Source organism: Oryctolagus cuniculus, chromosome 11 (genome assembly GCF_051225735.1).
Source record: "Oryctolagus cuniculus isolate XC-2025 breed Fujian yellow rabbit chromosome 11, ASM5122573v1, whole genome shotgun sequence".
Taxonomy (NCBI): domain Eukaryota; kingdom Metazoa; phylum Chordata; class Mammalia; order Lagomorpha; family Leporidae; genus Oryctolagus; species Oryctolagus cuniculus.
In genome coordinates this window covers 44,659,437-44,678,334 of record NC_142877.1, presented here as the reverse complement: position 1 = coordinate 44,678,334, position 18,898 = coordinate 44,659,437, and the positions used below count along the sequence as shown (strand labels likewise).

The 18,898-nt window shown below is 47.7% G+C and overlaps 1 protein-coding gene across 2 annotated transcripts in view; it reads right to left on the bottom strand.

Annotated features, from left to right (window-relative positions):
- The window catches only part of CFAP61 (cilia and flagella associated protein 61), a 250,889-nt gene that overhangs the window by 170,982 nt on the left and 61,009 nt on the right, over nt 1–18,898 (bottom strand). For both annotated transcript variants that reach the window (XM_008256339.5, XM_008256340.5), the window contains exons 9-13: nt 17,989–18,080; nt 15,232–15,303; nt 9,969–10,147; nt 6,386–6,425; nt 3,282–3,421 (exon numbers count right to left, since the gene is read on the bottom strand). In XM_008256339.5, coding sequence (XP_008254561.3) covers nt 3,282–3,421; nt 6,386–6,425; nt 9,969–10,147; nt 15,232–15,303; nt 17,989–18,080 — 523 coding nt within the window. The remainder of the gene's footprint in view (nt 1–3,281; nt 3,422–6,385; nt 6,426–9,968; nt 10,148–15,231; nt 15,304–17,988; nt 18,081–18,898) is intronic.

Sequence of the window (18,898 nt, the reverse complement as noted above, 5' to 3'; positions counted from 1 at the left end):
GCCATCTCAAGGAACCTGATGCCAGGGATCCAGTGGGGGTATTTTTCACTAATAAATTTTCAGTAATAAATTATCTAGTTATTTCAGCCAATTTGATGAGTTTTTACCATTTGTAAGCAAAATGATGCTGGCCAATACTCAGATTTAGTGTAGAAAAATTCCACAATTTAGGCAATGTAAAGGGAAAAACTGGGCGCCAGTGTTGTGATGTGGCAGGTTAAGACACCACCTACAATGCTGGCATCCCATATGAATACTGGTTGGAGTCCCAGCTGCTCTACTTCCAATCTAGCCTCCAGCTAATGCACCTTGTGGGAGACCTGATGGAATTCCAGGCTCCTGGCTCTCCCTTGGCCCACATGTGGCCATTGCAGCCATTTGGTCAGTGAGCCAAGTGGATGGAAGATCGCTCTGTCTGTCCCTCTCTTTCTGTTACTCTTTCAAATAGATAAATAAATCTTAAAAAAATTAAGTCATTGCTAACATTCCTACTACCACCCAGAGGCAACCACTGGCCATCTGCAATGTGGCAGGCAAAATCTGCACGCTGGAGGTTACCTGAGTGAGCTCCTGGGATCTGCCACACTTGTGGGGACTGAGAAGGAGGAAGTGGTGGAGGGAGACACTGGGCTGCAAGCCATAAATAGCCAACGGATGCCCCCAGGGAGTTCTAGCCTGGGAAGACCTCTTAGAGTTACTGCACCTTGAGGCACTGAGCTGGCCCTCTGCACTGCTGCCCGGCCCCAGACCAGTCACTGGATGGAGGCTGCCCTCGGGGAGGGATGAGAGTTGGGCGAAGCTCATCTCTTGAGTCCAGGGCAGATCTCTTTTGTGGGATCCAAGCTCCAAGTTGTTGGTGCTCAGGCATCCAGCAACTGAATGAATCCTTCAGTTCTGAGCAAGGGGGGGTCTAGGTGCACACCAGGCTCACCACATCTGCATGTCTCCTTCTACTTTATTGTATCCACACGGGTCCTTTAACCTGTTCTGTAGAAATGCAGGTCATTTTCAAATACTACTTTATACATGGATTTTTTTAGCCTACATTTACTTTTTTTTTTATTTGAAAGGCAGATTTATAGAGAGGCAGAAGCAGAGACAGAGAGAGAGGTCTTTTATCTGCTGGTTCACTCCCCAGATGGCCACAATGGCCAGAGCTGTGCCGATCTGAATCCAGGAGCCAGGAGCTTCTTCCAGGTCTCCCATGTGGGTGCAGGGGCCTAAGGCCTTGGACCATCTTCTACTGCTTTCCCAGGCCATAGCAGAGAGCTGGATCAGAAGTGGAGCAGCAGGGACCAAACTGGTGCCCATATGGGATGCTAGTACTGTAGGCAGCAGCTTTACCTGCCATGTCACAGCACCGGCCCCTACATATATGTTTTAAACATTTTTCGGTCATTATATTTTCTCCAAGTGAGTTAGAAACACAGGCACAGACTTTATACATAGGTGCCATGAACTATTTAATGCTTCTCTTACTATTGGACAGTTAGAGTATTATAGATGTTTTAGAATTCACACTAATTTTTGTTTGTACTCTGATTTATTTCTTAGAGTACATTTCTAGGAATGGCATTAAAGGTCAAAGGGTATAAACTATTTTAGTATTCTTACCAAATTGCCCTTTGAAATTTCAGATCCAATTACATTCTGACCAACACATGGGAATTGAACATTTCTACATTTTAATTCTTGCCAATTGCCCAAAAGCAATGTCTCACTGCTGCTTTAGTTTCTTTTCTTGATTAGTGATGAAGATTTTAAAATATCTCTTGATTTTTTGTTTTTCTCCACGTGCAGTTTAGCTATGCCTTTTGCTAGTTTTTTTTCTGTTTGGGCATTAAGTGATTTCTTAAAACTCTTGATATATTAAATAGCCCAATCTTTTGTCTGCCATATTTATTAAAAATATCCTTGTTACTCAGTTGCATTTTAATTAAATGAGGGTGGTTCAAAAAACTTTAGATAGTAAGAAAAATCTCTGTTTTTTTCTTCCATGTTTTAGAAACATTTCAGGAGACTATAAAGGCCAACCTCCACTCACAATCCTCGTGGAGTGCTCAGTACCTCTTCCTCAGGAGTGCTTCCTCTGACTGTGCCGAACCTTCCAATGGCACCGACTCAGAGTACCACACACCTGTCACTGGCTCTTCCCATCACAGCTGCAGCTTTAGATGTATGTGTGTGTCCATAAGCCTCAAAAATGCTGTTCACCATTCTACTCCCAGGACACGGCACAGAACCCAGCACTGTGGACATAGTTTCTAAGTTTTCGTGTTGTCAATATTCGCATTTGCCTCTTTAATCACCTGGGAATCTATTTAACTGTAGAGCATTTAAAAGGTTTCTGTCTTCATGGGCCATCAAAGAAGGAGGTACCTTTCTCTGAAGGGAGGAGAGAACTTCCAGTTTGATTATGGCCTTAAATAAGGTCAGTGTTTGTGAACTGAAGAGACTTCCAAAGCCTTGGCAGCTCATGACAAGAGCCTCAGGTGATTACTGACATCATAAATAAGAGTGTCAGTTGTTAAATCAACAACAGGAGTCACTGTGCACCTGCTCCCCATGTAGGATCTCTGTCCTTAATGTGTTGTACTATGCGAATTAACGGTAAAACTAGTATTCAAACAGTACTTTATACTTTGTGTATATGTGTGGGTGCAAACTGTTGAAATCTTTACTTAGTATAGAGCTGATATTCTGCATATAAAGATAATTAAAAATGAATCTTAATGAAGAATGGTATGGGAGAGGGAGTAGGAGATGGGATGGTTTGTGGGTGGGAGGGTGGTTATGGGGGTAAGAACTGCCATAATCCAAAAGTTGTACTATCGAAATTTATATTTATTAAATAAAAGTTTTCTAAAAAAAGTTTCTGTCTTTTGTGCCATCATTGATCGAGTAATCCCCCCTTTTCCTTCAATTGTGACACATACTTTGTCATAATGTATGTATACACACACCCTCACACACATTTGCACACAAAACTCCTACTGGCTTGGGTCTCTTGTGCTGCACTGTTCTGCCTATACAATCTGTCAACATGAAACTGTTTTAGAATATTCTGGAGCTATGCTATATCTTCACATGAGACAAGGTAAGTTTCTTCTCCATCCTACTCGTCCCCTAAATGTATTAGTCAAAACCACTGGAACAAGCTCTCTGCTATGGGAAGACAATTTGTTTAAATAAACCATTCAATTAAAATAGGAGAGAGCTCCTGTTCTGGTCCCCTTTTTGATTGCCTGGATCGCTGTTTGGCCAAAGCCGTGTCCACTTACTTGAGCAGTCCAGCCCGACTGAAGACATAGAGGTCTTGCTGGAGGGTGCAGTTGTCGAAGGGCACAATCTTCACGAAGTTCTGGATGAGGTTAAACTCGGGGGTGAGGTGGGGCAGAGAAATGATGCAGAAGTTCTTGCCCTAATGCGATCCAAAAACCAGACACACACAAAAAGAATTGTGTCATTGGGCGATACACCAACTCCTGCCATAATGCACTAGGGGAAACGGGAGCAGCACACCACACATGGATTAAGGGGAGGCTACTCAAATTAAACTTTCCTATAACTTGGAGGTAAATAACATTCAAGTAGATAAGCAGCTGCAAGGGTATGGTGAACATCTCTAATGGAAACCTGAACAGATGACCCTTACGAACTGGCACAGCTCTTTTGCAGGAGATTTTTAAACGAAGACCATTCTCACTTGTGAATTCACTTGCAGCACCAAGGAAGGGAGGCAGCCCAGCATCCTGTCCAAGGCCCTGTGCTTACTCAGTCACCTTACACTAGCCACAGTCCCCACCCCGAAAAATGAGAGGGTGGCACTCCAGGACTTGGCTGACTCTAAAACCCTGTATGTAGATGGATGTGTGTGTGTGTTTTAGCATGACAGGATGCCCCTTGAGCTAACAGATCAAGGGTGGGTTTGACTCCAGGTCAGCAGATACAGAAGGATCCACAGGTCCTGACAGGTGCTGCTCACCTGCTAGACTCATATCATCCCTTGGGGCAGCCAATGGCCACACTGGGCCACTGAGCATCTGGACTAAGGCTCATGTGACTGAGAAACTGAATTTTAAATTTTGCTTCACTCGCATTCATTTAAATTTAAACACTGATCATTCTGTTGCTGGAGAAGCTATATGTGTTGGGGGCTGCCTCTGCCTGTGCCAGCATCCCATATGGGCATGAATTCAAGTCCTGGCTGCTCCACTTCCCATCCAGCTCCCTGCTAATGTTCCTGGGAAAGCAATGGGACATGACCCAAGTGCTCAGGCCCCTGCACCCACGTGAGGGACCTAGAAGAAGCTCCTGGCTCCTTGCTTTGGCCTGGCCCAGCCTGGTCATTGCAGCCATTTGGGGAGTGAACCAGCAGATGGAAGTTCTGCCTCTTTCTGTCTCTGCCTCTCTCTGTCTGTAATAATCTCAAATAAATAAATAAACCTTTTTTTTTTTTTAAAGGGGGGGAAGCTCTATGTGTTTGAGCTGTGTGAATCTGCTGATCCAACTTAGGCATCAGAAAGCGACTTACTCTCAGCTATACATTTTATGAAATCTAAATACATGTCGAACATTTCTGAAATTTAATATCTGTACTGAGATGAGTGGTACGTCTAACACACACACTGAATTCCAAAGACTTAGTGTATGAGAAAAACAACACAAGAGCGCCTATTAATACTTTCTCATTTCGAATACACATTGAAATGATTAAGCCCGGGACATACTGAGTTGGAGGCATTATTAACATGGATTTCCTTGGTTCCTCCTTCCTGCTTGTCCCCGTGGTGGATGGAACACGCAGAATTACTGATGTGCTCCCATCTGAGGATGCGGCCGCTGCTGCTCTAGGCTGTCTGGGCTCCTCACAAGTCTTCTTGATCCTCTGCCAGGTCCCCGCAGAAGCGGCCTGCTCTTCCCAGCGTTAATTTGTCCCTTTGGGATCTCGCCTCCCTCTGAACCCTGTAAAGGCATTACTTGTGCTAATCCAAAACCCTGGGGACATCTGTGCAACCCAAAGGAGTGAATCGTTGTTTGACTTTATCTTCCTTCTTTCTAGCAAAATAACATGGTTCCTTCTGGGGACCCGGAGAGTCGAGTTGCTGAGCACTCAAGCTGACAACAAGGACTGGGTGCCAAGCCTCCAACCTCTGGGAGACGGAGGCAAGCTATAATGAGTTGCTTCAGCTTGGATTTGAAGGATTAAGGATGAAGTAATGCAGGTATTTTGTTCCTGTCTCCCCGTGCCCCCAAATTGAGTACAATGAAAATTTTGTAAACAGGTCTTTCACCTGTGTAAAAGTCAGCACTGCTTTTTAAAATGATGAAATATACCTCCAAGGGGACTTTAAAATAGGAATGAATTAGACTTAGATTTCTTTGAGGTATCTTTGAGGGAAACTGCCTTTGTGAAGCCCACATTCAGGGTAATCTATATTGCTTTACAAGCTTCAAAAAAAAATGCCTTAAAGCTGGTACAAAAAGTTATGATGGAGGATTTGTTGCCTTATTGCAATATTAAAAGATTACACCCAAAAATGAAGAAATAAAACCTAAGATCACATGGTATTTAAACAAGATAACTAAACCATATTTGGTTTTGCCTTGGTATAGAGACAATCAGTGAAAATAAAGCTTGAAATGAGCCAGCTGACGATGCACAGTTTGTTGGCTTAGCCAGTAGGCCAGTCATGGAAAGGATCTGTAAGAATGCATATTGTCCCTCATTGTCCTTCTTCTCCACGTTTTGCCCTTCAGTAAAAGGATAGGAGGTTGGCTGGAATCTCCACCCTTTGGCAACAATGAAACAGAAATGGAGGGAGGGACCCAAATACCCTGAAACACAGTTGGATGTTGGCTCGGCGACCTGGATTGAGCCCCCGCTTCACGCCAGGCACTGAGTCAGGCTCAAGGAACTAGTAGGGAGAAAAAAGCCAACCTGAACATCAGTCCCAAGTGCCTACTTCCCTACCCTGCAAAACAATCCGCATATGATCATTCCAGAATACTAGGAGCTGAAGTAAACTATAACGTAACACAACAACCTGATTCACTTTAGTGCAATTTCTGACACTTTCCTAAGCTACTATGAATGATTTGATTCTTGGGAAAAAAAAAAAAAACCACTTGTAATGCTATTGCTGAAAGAAATTACAAATTGAAAGAAAAAAACAGCAGACAGAAGCATTATTCAAAACGATTGGATTTCCTGTTTTTAAGAGTCCACGCCTTACCATCCGACTTTATTCTCAGAAGCCAGGAGCGGCGCAAACCTGGGCGTTCACAGCATTGTAAATGTCTGCATGATTAATATGGCATTTTACTTTTCTGTAGCTTCTCTAGCCTACAAACCAATTATGTTACTCAAAATTCAGGTACTTACAGGAAAAAGGCTGAAAACGAAATTCATAAAATCCAGTGACCTGCAAACAAGACAGTAAACATTGTCACTGTTCTGAAAACAAATGCAGCACTGGTGGGTATTTTTAAACACTGACGGCTCTTTCCCCCTTGGGCAGTGATCAGTCAGCCACTAGTCAGCATTTGTATCGAGCTGAACATTAATCAGTTGCATAAGTCATAAACTTCCTATGGCAACAATACCGTATTTTGCAGAACTGAAAGCACTATCATAGCCATTAATAATCCCTGCACATTCAAAAAGCCAGAAGCCAATATGGGGGGAAGCATTTAGCCTAGAGGTTAAAACAATGGCCTTCTTGATCCCAGCTTCCTACCAATGTGCATCACAGGAAGAAGCAGGTGACTGAGCAGGTGGCTGGGTCCCTGCTGTCCATGTGGGAGACCTGGACTGAGTTCCTGGTTCCTGGATTCAGCCTGTCCCTGCTCCTATTTCAGGAACTTAGGGAGTGAACTGGCAGGTTGGGGTGCTCTGTGTGTGTGTGTGTATGCGTACGTGTCTGGCTCTCAAATAATTTTTTTTAAAGAAAGCCAATATGAAAGATCATGTGGGGACTGGCACTGTGGCATAGCGGATAAAGCCACTGCCTGCAGTAAGGGCATCCCATATGGGCACTGGTTCGAGTCCCAGAGGCTCCACTTCCCATCCAACTCTCTGCTATGGCCTTGGTGAAAGCAGTAGAAGGTGGCCCAGGTCCTTGAGCCCCTGCATCCACATGGGAGACCCAGAAGAAGCTCCTGACTCCTGGCTTCGGATTTGCCCAGCTCTGGCCATTGAGGCCATTTGGAGAGTGAACCAGCAGATGGAAGACCTCTCGCTCTCTCTTTCTACCTCTGCCTCTCTGTAAATCTGCCTTTCAAATAAATAAATCTTTTTAAAAATGAAGGAAGGAAGGAAGGAATGGAGGGAGGGAGGGAAGGAGGGAGGGAGAGAAAATCATGTGGACATGATCCTTCCCTTTCTTTTTGGAAATGCTAAGGGGAGATGTGGTTTTATATATATATATATATTTTTTTTTTTTTTGACAGGCAGAGTGGACAGTGAGAGAGAGAGACAGAGAGAAAGGTCTTCCTTTGCCATTGGTTCACCCTCCAATGGCCGCCGTGGCTGGCGCACCGCGCTGATCCGATGGCAGGAGCCAGGAGCCAGGTGCTTCTCCTGGTCTCCCATGGGGTGCAGGGCCCAAGCACTTGGGCCATCCTCCACTGCACTCCCTGGCCACAGCAGAGAGCTGGACTGGAAGAGGGGCAACCGGGACAGAATCTGGCACCCCGACCGGGACTAGAACCCGGTGTGCTGGCGCTGCATGGCGGAGGATTAGCCTAGTGAGCCGCGGCGCCGGCAAATGTGGTTATATTAAAAGTAAGTTTAGTTTGATGTAAAAACTTTAAAATGCATGCATTTGAGGGGGGTCTTCAAAAGCTTACATAAAACTGCATATTATTAAAAAATGCACGTGTTTCAAATTTTTTGTGATTCAAAATAAACCAACCTTTTAATTGCACTTTGCACAAACTACTTTAAGTAGCCTCATATTCTTGGTTACCCTGGTCATTTTCTCTTTCATAGGTAATGAACTTTCTGACTAGCTGCAGATGTGTATAAACAAGCAAACTATAATGGGTCATCAAATTTCTCTTTGGAAATATAAAAACTACATTATAAGCACAATCATATCAAAATGCACACAGGAAAGCTCATGTGAAACAACACATCTAGGAGGACTTTACAGGTTTTCTGCATGTCTACAATATAATTAGAGTATAAAGATTTCCCTTTCTAAGCTTCAAGATCTCCATAGAAACCAAAAACGTAAAGTGATAAACATAAATGTAATACATGGTTCCTGGGGAGGCTGGGAGATTGAGAATGGCTTAAATACATTTTCTAAAAAGGAAATGTCCAGAATTGTTCTTGGCTATCTGAGATATACTTCAGGGGTGACACCAGCATCCCATATCAGAGCACTGGTTCAAGTCCCAGCTGCTCTGCTTCTAATCCAGCTACCTGCACCTGGGGAAGCAGTGGAGGATGGTCTAAGTACTTGGGCCCTTGTCACACATGTGGGAGACCCAGATGGAGGTCTAGGCTCCTGGCTTCAGCCTGGCCCTGCCCTTGTCATTGTGGCCATTTGGGGATTGAAACAGCAGATGGGAGATCTCTTTCTCTTTCTGTCTCTCCCTTTCTCTGTCACTCTGCCTTTCAAATAATAAATAAAATAAAAATAAACCTGGAAAAAATAAAATAAAAAAATCAGAGATACTCCAGAAACTTCTGGTCTATCAAACTGGGCCAATTTTCTTTCTTCCAGATTGTTCCATGGTGAGTATGGCTAAGGAGATGTGGGATTTAGCGATCAGGGTGGCAGTCCACGTGGAGACTTCCAGGGGCAGCAAGCACGGAACACGACGTGAGTGCGCTGGGGGGGCTGCAGGTGGGGTGCCTGAGTGGCCTGTTGCTGGGTGTAGCACTTACTCCATTCTCAGCTCCCACATGTGGATGTGGCACCAGCCCTGCTTGTGGGCAGACTACAGGCAAGGCACTGGGCCCACCTCCTGTGGCACAGCCTGGTCACACTTGGGATGAGCACACAGTCCAGTCAGGCCTCATGGCACCTTGGCTGGAAAGCTGAAGCCAGACCAGAACATCCTCCTTGCTGATTTGATGCAGAGTTGATCAACACTGTCAGTTGTTCTAATTGAAAACAGGACCAAGGGCAGAGAACTGGGGCAAAGAGGCAGAGAGAGAGATGTGGTCCTTGATTTGGTTTATCTAAGCCTGGATCAAGCCTTATTTAAAATCAGTCTTCCAGTAGACACATCCTTAGTTAGGGGAGACAATTTTTTTTTTCAAAGCCACTCTAGGTTGGATTTTCCATTAGGTGCAACCAAATGATTCCAGACAAGCAACTCAAATGCAAAGTCTCCAAGAAATGCAGCGTCGAGCCCAGGAGTAACATGTGCTTACCTAAGTGATAGTTTGCAAGCTCTGCGGTTATTAGGTAGGTTAGCCAGACTTGGGCAGCTTTCTTTGAGCTTTACCCAAGTTTTACAGGTTAGAATCTCTAGGGGGAATTCAGCAATCTGTGTTTGTTGTTGTTTTTCCTAACAATTCTGTGTGCAGGCATTTAGACTAGAGGTTTAAGACGCTCACAACCCACATCAGAGTACCTAGTTTGATCCCCAGCTCTGGCTCCTGACTCCAGTCTCCTGCTAATGCACACCCTGGGAGGCAGCTGCAGTGACTCCAGTGATTAGGTTCCTGCCACCCATCTGAAACCCAGAGGGTGTTCTTGGCTTCTGGTTTCGGCCCTGGCCCAGCCCCATCATTGTAGGCATAGGAGAGTAAATCAGCAGACAGCAGCACACACACACACTCTCTCTCACTAAATAAATAAGTTTTCAAGATAAATAAAACATAAATTCCCTGGGATAGCTGGAGGGTGGGGCCAGGCTTACAAATGGCCCTACAAAATCAAAATGTAGGACCGCCCAATGCCGAAAGAAACTCTTACCGTAACAGACCACCGAAGACGAGTACTTACCTTGCTGCATGTTTCTCATCGATACAAAACAACTGGATACAGAAGGCAGCAGGGGCGCCCCTGTAGATGGGCCGGAAGTAGCTGGGCTCCTCGTGCAGCAAGCTGGATGCCGAGCTCCTACTGACCATGTACTGGGTTTGCTCATCCATAGTGGAAAACTGACTGACGTTTTCCAGGTCCTGGACCGTGAGAGAGGAGGCATCAGCGAGGAGCCTAGTCATTTCCTGCATCTCAATGGGCTTAGGTTACACTGTTCCCTGGACAGCTATGACCGACTTACCTGACACAACTTGTCCCAAGCCAGGACTGGTTGTCAGGACCTATTCTCCTTGAGATCCCAAATTTATAAAAGGATTAAAACATACACAGATGCTTTCATTTGGCCTTTGATATGGGCTGCATATTTTCACTGTATCACTGGCTTGAGACTCGAGCGTGTAATATTATATAGATATGAGGTCTCTTCAAAAACTTCATGGAAAAACAGAATAAAAACGAGTTTATTTTGGTGCAAAAAAATTCAAAATCCATGCATTTTTTCATAATACTCATTTCTCCATGAACTTTTTGGGCGCCCTTTATATTAACTTCATAAGCAAGATACCTCTGTCCCCCAAATTGTTTTCATTGTGATTTTTGTGATAACGACAATTTTCGAACCTGGCCCCAGGACAAGTGTGGTGGTGAGGTGGAGCCCAGGAAGGTCCAAGTGGCCATTGCCACCTGGAAAGTTAGCATGACGTCTGTCCCATCTCATGTTAGGGACATCCGAGAGGCTGTTACAAGCCAGAGGAAAAGGACCTGCCCTGAGAGTCTTCCAGAAGTCCTTCTAAGTCAAATACATGCATATCATAAAAAGTAAAAGAATATTAGCACTAAAAACTTACAGAGAAAATCAGCAGTACCCCATCCCCCCAAGTCCCTCTCCTCCACTGGACAGCACTCATTTCCAGGGTATTTACCTCTGTGTTTCTGAACGGTATGCTTGGGCTGCTCTTTCTTAGTCCAGATATTGGATATTGATGGGGTGGACAGATTTAACCTTCTTATAGTACCTCTTCCCCATGCCCTATCCCCCAGTATAATGACATCACAATCCAAGGCTAAGTCGGTATCTACACTGCTATGAACGTGTAGGGACGGTCGCTGCTGCTCAGTGAAGAGGCACAGCAGGACTACGTTCTCAGCTGTAGACTCTGTTTTCATTCCTTTGGTTTCCTGATCCTTTTTCACATGCTGTATCTGATTTGCCGAGTGTTGTTCAAATGTGTCCCAAGCGATTGAGCATCTGAGAACTTCACTTCCCCCCTCTATCTTCTGTAATCCATCCTGCGGTACCATCTATCCTCTTTCACAGCTCCTGTTTCTTAAGTTCCAGGTGTTTTCCTTGTCTTCTTTGTCCTCAGTCCAGGCCCATATATGGCTGGAACACATTTCTAGCTTCCTAAAAATAGCGGTGCTCAGGAGGTGAAATCCAACAGCCACCAGGTAAACCAATGTACTGTGGGATGATCAGGGTGGCTGCCTCCCCTCCAACGTGACTACCCAGAAGCCTTTTCTTGGGCCTTTTTTTTTTCTATGAGAACTAAAGTCTCCAATCTCCTACATACAGAACTGTAGTAGGGAGAATGATAGTCCCTAAAGATATGCACGTCTTAATCTTCACGATCCAGGATTCACAGGGCACGGGGACTTTGCAGGTGTCATCATGGTAAGGACCATGAGATGACGAGGGGAACCTGGACTACCCAGGTGGTCCCTTGTCATCAGAAGGGTCCTACAAGGTGGAGGCAGGAGGGTCAGGGTCACAGCAACAGAAGAAGAGTCTAAGCTGCTGGCTCTGAAGATGGAGGAATGGCCCTAGGCCAAGGAACACAAGTGGCTTCTAGAAGTTGGCAAAGGCAAGGGAACAGATTCTCCCCCAAGAGCCTCCAGGAGGAATAAGTCCTGCCTACTCTTGGATCTTAGCACAGTAGGACCCATGCTGGACTTGCGACCTACAGAACCATACAGTGATAGATTCTGGCTATTAAGCCACAGAGGATGTTTAAGCAGCCACAAGAAACTGGTACAGAAGACCTGGCTCTTGGCTGGCGCCACAGCTCACTAGGCTAATCCTCCGCCTTAAGGCGCTGGCACCCCGGGTTCTAGTCCCGGTTGGGGCGCCGGATTCTGTCCCGGTTGCCCCTCTTCCAGGCCAGCTCTCTGCTGTGGCCAGGGAGTGCAGTGGAGGATGGCCCGAGTACTTGGGCCCTGCACCCCATGGGAGACCAGGAGAAGTACCTGGCTCCTGCCATCGGATCAGCGCAGTGCGCCGGCCGTGGCGGCCATTGGAGGGTGAACCAACGGCAAAAAGGAAGACCTTTCTCTCTGTCTCTCTCTCTCACTGTCCACTCTGCCTGTAAAAAAAAAAAAAAAAAAAAAAAAACCTGGCTCCTGGCATTCATAGAAATGTGGTTAGAGGAGGGCCCAGGGTTTCCTCTATGGAAATGTAGACTTCCACTGACTCATCTCTTCTCTGCCCTTCTCCACTACACCAGGGCAGGCTGCACTTGAACTTGGAGCTGCCCCTGCTTGATTTCTCCAGAGTAACCAGCTGGTCATTTTTCAGCTCAATGAAGCCTGGAAGATAAGCTAAGTGGAGTGTGCAGGGAATCCAGGGTTCAGGTCACTCCGTGTCAGATGGTCACCCAGGCCTCTTTGGTTCAGCCCCATCCCTCACCCCACAAAGGGCCTGCAAAGCCTCCAGGTCCTCAGCTGGGGGCGGGGTGGGATTCATGCACTTCCAGCAGTCTTTCCTCTTAAAAGACCTGAGTTTCACCTTTCTCAGCCATACTAAGCCACTGCAAACTCCTCTATCGATTTTCTTATCTCTAAATATTTTTAAGTGCTTATCTTCCAATATCTCCTCTCTGTCCTGTGGTCCTTGGGGATCTGTGCCCTTTTCATTCTCTTACTGTCACTGCAGTGGTTTATTCCTGAAGGGACAGGAAACAAACATGGGCGGTCAATCCAGCTTGCTCATCCAGATGACCTCTGGGGAACCAATACACAGGCTGCGAGGGAAGGGGCATCCTGGCTCTCCCTCCACAGCTTTGCTCAGGGCCATGTAGGAATGACCACCCTCTTAGGAACGGGGAGGACAAAACTGCTGCCCTCTATCACATCTCCATCCTCTCATCCCCAGTGCACGTGCAGTGACCTATTGGTCAGTGGGCACCTAGTGCGGGCAAACCCTGAAGTTCTGCCAGGGGGGAGTGGGGAAGTGAGGCAGGAAAGGCTACCGACTCAGGGTGCTTTAATGAGTGGGTTTCAAATCCCACTGAGAGCTCTGGGAGACCAAGGAGAACACATCTCACAACCGCCCCACCTCTGAGCTCGGAAATTGATATTCCAGCTCCCTGTTGTCATGGTTGACGGCTACTCACACAGTGTGACCTGCTGCAAGCCTGGTGCTAGAGAAAGACCACAGACGTGCACCTGCAGCTGGTGGGGGCAGGGCGGTGGGCCAACAGCACATGGTAAACTGGGACACAGACCACTGCCCTGCCCCTGCAGAGCCAGGCTCTTTCTATCTACACATCCTGCTTCCAGGCTCGTCTTCTCCTTGCAGTTATCCCGAAATGGGAGCAGACCCTGCTCCAAGGGTGACACCTGCCTACAGCCAGGGGTGGACACCTCCTTTGGTAGGACGGAAGGCCACTGCTCCACTGGATCCACTTTTGCTCCCCAGAGTGAGTCAAAAGAAGGCGGTACTTTTATCCCTAGCTGACTTCTGTGTCGATTCCTTAACTGGTCACGATCTGGAGAGGAGGCAGGATGAGAGTCTGTCCCTCTGCCGGAGCTCCGATGTCCGGGATCCGTGTTCAGTGAATGTCATGGTGCATCCGTGGATATCACTAACCCAGCACCCTGTTCTTGCCTCATGGGCCGTCCAGGCTTCGCAGGCTGACATGCACGGTCTGCCGCCTATCAAGCCGAGCCCCTGGAAACCTACTGAAGGTCCAGCACTCTGCTTTCAGGGGTCAGTGGAAATGTCCAATCATGTCAACCTCCCATGCAGACACAGCTGCACACCTTCCCCTGCTCCTTAAGAGAAGTCTGAAATTCTGAGTGGGGTCCACAGGGCCCTCCCTCCCTGACTCCTCCTGAATCCTCATGGTTCCGGCAAGAAACAGGTGGCACACGCCCACGGACTTTGTGGGGCTCTAGGTTAAGCTGCCAGCTGCAAGGCCTACATCCCATATTACAGTGCCAGTTGGAGAGCTGGCTGCTCCACTTCTGACCTGGCTCCCTGCTAATGCACCTAGAAAAGGAGGGGATGATGGCCCAAGTACTTGGGACTCTAAAAACCACAAAGGAGAGTCAGATGGAGTTCCAGGGTCTTAGCTTTGGCCTGACTCAACCCTGCCTGTTGCAGCCTACTGGGAAGTGAACTAGTGGATATTTTCTCTCTGCCTCTGTCACTCTCTCTGTCATTCTGCCTCTCACTCCTCATATGGCTGCAAGAGCCAGGGCTGGGCCAGACCAAAGCCAGGAACCCGGTCCATCTGTCTCCTACATAGGTGGCAGGGCCCCACGTACCTGGGCCATCTTCCACTGCTTCCTTAGGTGCATTAGAGAGGATTTGAGTGGGAAGTGGAGCAGCTGGGACTAGAACTGGTGCTCATATGGTTGCTGGTATCACAGGTGGTGGCTTAACCTGCTGAGCCACAGTGCTGGTCCCTTGGTATAAAAATTTTGAAATCATACATACAAAGGGTCTTCAAAGAGTTCATGAAAAACGTGTATTATGAAAAAATTTGCGTAAGTTTTCAAATTTCTGCAAAAAATAAACGCCCTTTAACTCAATTTCCATGAACTTTCTGAGATACCCTCATTTATGAGCATACGCTTGTGCATATGAGATGTACATAGGGTCAGACAACACTCTGTTTTCTAAGGGTCTTGCCTGTCCACAATGTTTTCTTTCAGCAATGGCAGGGAGAGGAAAATTGTATTTATTGACATCGTTGTAAATACTTGATGTAGAAAATGTAACTGTCTAGTCCAAGTAGTGCAGGAGAATGTAGAATAAGGGATTAATCACAGTGAGTTAACTGGGGGAGGCTTTATTGAGAAGGTCCTAAAAGGAGGGGGGTGTGGCCTGGGAGACAGAGGCAGAGGTGTGGAGGGGGAAAGGACACAGACAGAGTAGGGTGGAGGGGACTTTGGCTCATGGGGACCAGCCAGAGCACACACAAAGGCCCTGCCCAAACCCTACCTCCATTTCACTACTATTTCCACCATGGATTGCTGGTAGACGTTCCCCGGATGTGGCTTCTTCGACTTTTCCCTGCAAATGAGGATGGAAAGAAATCAGAATTATTTTACATGCACAGTGGTTCAGAGCTCAAATTCTGGAGCGAGCTGCCAGGACCCAGACCCTGCTCCTTTGCTCACTAGCTGTGTGGCACTGGGAAAGCCGTGTGCCCCCGGTTTCCTGATCGCTAAGAAAGGAAGTAAGAAAAGCAACTGCTTTGTGAGGTTGTTATGAGAATAGGATAAGGATGGATAGTTAGATAGAAGGATAGAAGGCAGGCAGGCAGACAAATGGAGCTTTGCACAGTGCAAGCACTTCCTAATTCTCTATATATTTTAGTTCTGACTCCATTATTCTTTTTTTTATTTTATTTTTGACAGGCAGAGTGGACAGTGAGAGAGAGAGACAGAGAGAAAGGTCTTCCTTTTTGCCGTTGGTTCACCCTCCAATGGCCGCCGCGGCCGGCGCACCACGCTGATCCGATGGCAGGAGCCAGGTACTTCTCCTGGTCTCCCATGGGGTGCAGGGCCCAAGTACTTGGGCCATCCTCCACTGCACTCCCGGGTCACAGCAGAGAGCTGGCCTGGAAGAGGGGCAACCGGGACAGAATCCGAGGCGCCGGCCAAAAGGTACACTTTAAATATGGGTCACTTAGAGTATATTCATTATACCTCAGTAAAGCTATTAATAAAAATCTTCTCAATTACACAGAAAATAAGAATAATGGAGGCCGGCGCCATGGCTCAACAGGCTAATCCTCCACCTTGCGGCTCCAGCACACCGGGTTCTAGTCCCGGTCGGGGCACCGGATTCTGTCCCGGTTGCCCCTCTTCCAGTCCAGCCCTCTGCTGTGTCCTGGGAGTACAGTGGAGGATGGCCCAAGTGCTTGGGCCCTGCACCCACGTGGGAGACCAGGAGAAGCACCTGGCTCCTGGCTTTGGATCAGCGCGGTGCGCCGGCCACAGCGGCCATTGGGGGGCGAACCAACGGCAGAAAGGAAGACCTTTCTCTCTGTCTCTCTCTCTCTCTCTCACTGTGCACTCTGCTTGTCAAAAAAAAAAAAAAAAAAGTGTACCTTTTGAGGGGCCAGTGCTGTGTGTAGTGGGTAAAGCCACCACCTGCAGTGCCGGCATCCCGTATGGGTACTGGTTCAAGTCCCAGCTGCTCCCTTCCAATCCAGCTCTCTGCTATGGCCTGGGAAAGCAGCAGAAAATGGCCCAAGTCCTTGGGCCCCTGCACCCGTGTGGGAGATCTGGAAGAAGCTCCTGGCTCCTGGCTTCAGATCAGCACAGCTCTGATCCTTGCGTCCAACTGCAGAGTGAACCAGTGGATGGAAGACCCCGCCCCCCCGCCTCTCCTTTCTCTGTGTAACTCTGACTTGCAAATAAATAAATAAATCCTTAAAAAAAAAGTCAATTGTCTTTTAAGAAGATATGGTAAGAATGAAATTCTTATGTATTTGCTATTTGTTCTTCACCCTTTCGTGTAGATTGAAATTCTACCTGGTGTCGTTTTCCTTTTGCCAGAAGGATTTTCTTTAACACTGCTTGTGATGTGGATCTGCTGGTGATGAATGTCCACCCTTTTTGTGTAGGCATTCTCTGCTTCACCTTTAACTTTGTGAATTAAAAACATTTACTGGGTATAAAATTCTAGGATGAAAGCTCAGTTTCTTCTAGCTTTTCAAAAAATGTGATTGCACTATCTTCTTGCTTCACTTTTTTAAGATTTATTTTATTTATTTATTTTATTATTTATTTATTTTTTGACAGGCAGAGTGGACGGTGTGAGAGAGAGAGAGACAGAAAGGTCTTCCTTTTCCGTTGGTTCACCCCCCAGTGGCCGCCGCGACCGGTGCACCGCACTGATCCGAAGCCAGGAGCCAGGAGCTTCTTCTGGGTCTCCCACATGGGTGCAGGGGCCCAAGGACTTGGCCATCTTCTACTGCTACCCCAGGCCACAGCAGAGAGCTGGATCGGAAGAGGAGCAGCCGGGACTAGAACCAGCACCCATATGGGATGCCGGCACTTCAGGCCAGGGCTTTAACCCACTGCGCCACAGCACCGGCCCCTTCTTTCTTCATTGTTTCCAACAAGAAACCTGTGGATCTTCATACTGCTGTGGACCCAGCAGTGGTCAGAGGCTGGCAGAGACGGCAGCATGGCCGGATTCCTGGGCGCACCCTCCCTGTGTAATCTATCACGCTCCTGATCGCAGGCTGCCTTGGGGTGGGTTGATTAGGGCAAGACAGTAGCACACACAGCACTGTATGGGCAGCATGCCCACAGCAGGAGGTACAGGGGAGGGAGCCTTGTGAGGCCGGGCAAGGACAAGGAAGGCCAGCAGCTCTCCAGGGAGCTGTGGCTGGCAGGGCAGAGAGGAAAACACGGCTGGGTTTGCAGACGCAGTGTCAGTCTCTTTGGAAAGTCTGGATTGCCCAGTGAGCCTTAAATGAGCTGCTGTCGCTGCCTCAGCCTCCTGAAATCAGGAAACAGCAGGAAGATGGCAGAGAAGGGCTTGAAATGCACTTCTGGCCTGCATCCGGAGAACAGCAGAGAGCCACATCCGCCTGGCCCTTGTCTCCCCCTCAGCCTCAGTACTCCTGGGGCCTTGTCTGCACGAGATGCTGGAATCTGTCAGTGATGCCCCCAGGCCGAGGGATGCTCCTGGTGTCACGGGTAGCACACAGGCCAGGCACAGGGGGACAGTCTCCCTTACCTGGATGCTCTCCTTGGGCTCTGGAGAAAAAGGTTCCTGGGGCTCCTCCACTATATTCTGGGAATCCTGGCTGTTACTGCTGAGCTCAGCATCTTTGAGAGAAAGAAGAGAATAAGGACAGAAAGATCGATGACACGTGTCTGTGGGGCCACGGGAAACTGGACCGCACCACACGGCCATGTACTTACAACATACATTAAGAATCAGATTCCAGGGGGCAACCCCTGGGGCTGGGAAGATGATGCTCTGGCACTGACACAGGCTCCTAGGCACTCTCATCCGTATGATGAAGGCTAGGTGACCCCTGCCCCCAGGGGAGCTGCAAAGACTCCCAGGGGGCCTTGTCCTCTCCGCCAGTCACTGGGTGGCAGGACCACTCTGACTTCAGCCCTCTGTGAAGTTTGCAAACAGCTGACGATTGGCTTCTCAGATGGCAGCTTTGAAACGATCTTTGGACTGAAGGTAGAAAACACCACTATTAGCTATGCCTGTGCTGCTCAAATGCCTGGGATTAGCTCAAGGGCTGCCTTCTCCTTGGAAAACCACGAGCTCCAAGTCTGCCAGTGGCTGTAAGGCTCGCTCTTCTGCGTTCTAAGTAGGAAGAACTGGAGCCGAGTGCCACTGTTTTAATATGTTCTGGAAAGTCAATTATCAGGGCAGTCTTCATGCCTTTAACCATCACTTAAAATCACAGTAGAAAAAAATTTCCCGGGTTGTCTGTAAAGGCCTTCCTCAACCTCCTCCTCTCTCTGTCTCCCTCGGTGTTCCCCTCCCCCATGCCTTCCTTTATTCAAATCACTGGGAGAGGACATCACTGCTGGGAGGCTATGTCCCCTGCTGCCTCCCCTGTGCCTGCTCCCCTGGGGCAGTCCCCACCATGACGCTGGCTTCTGCTCAGATGCTGGAGGGA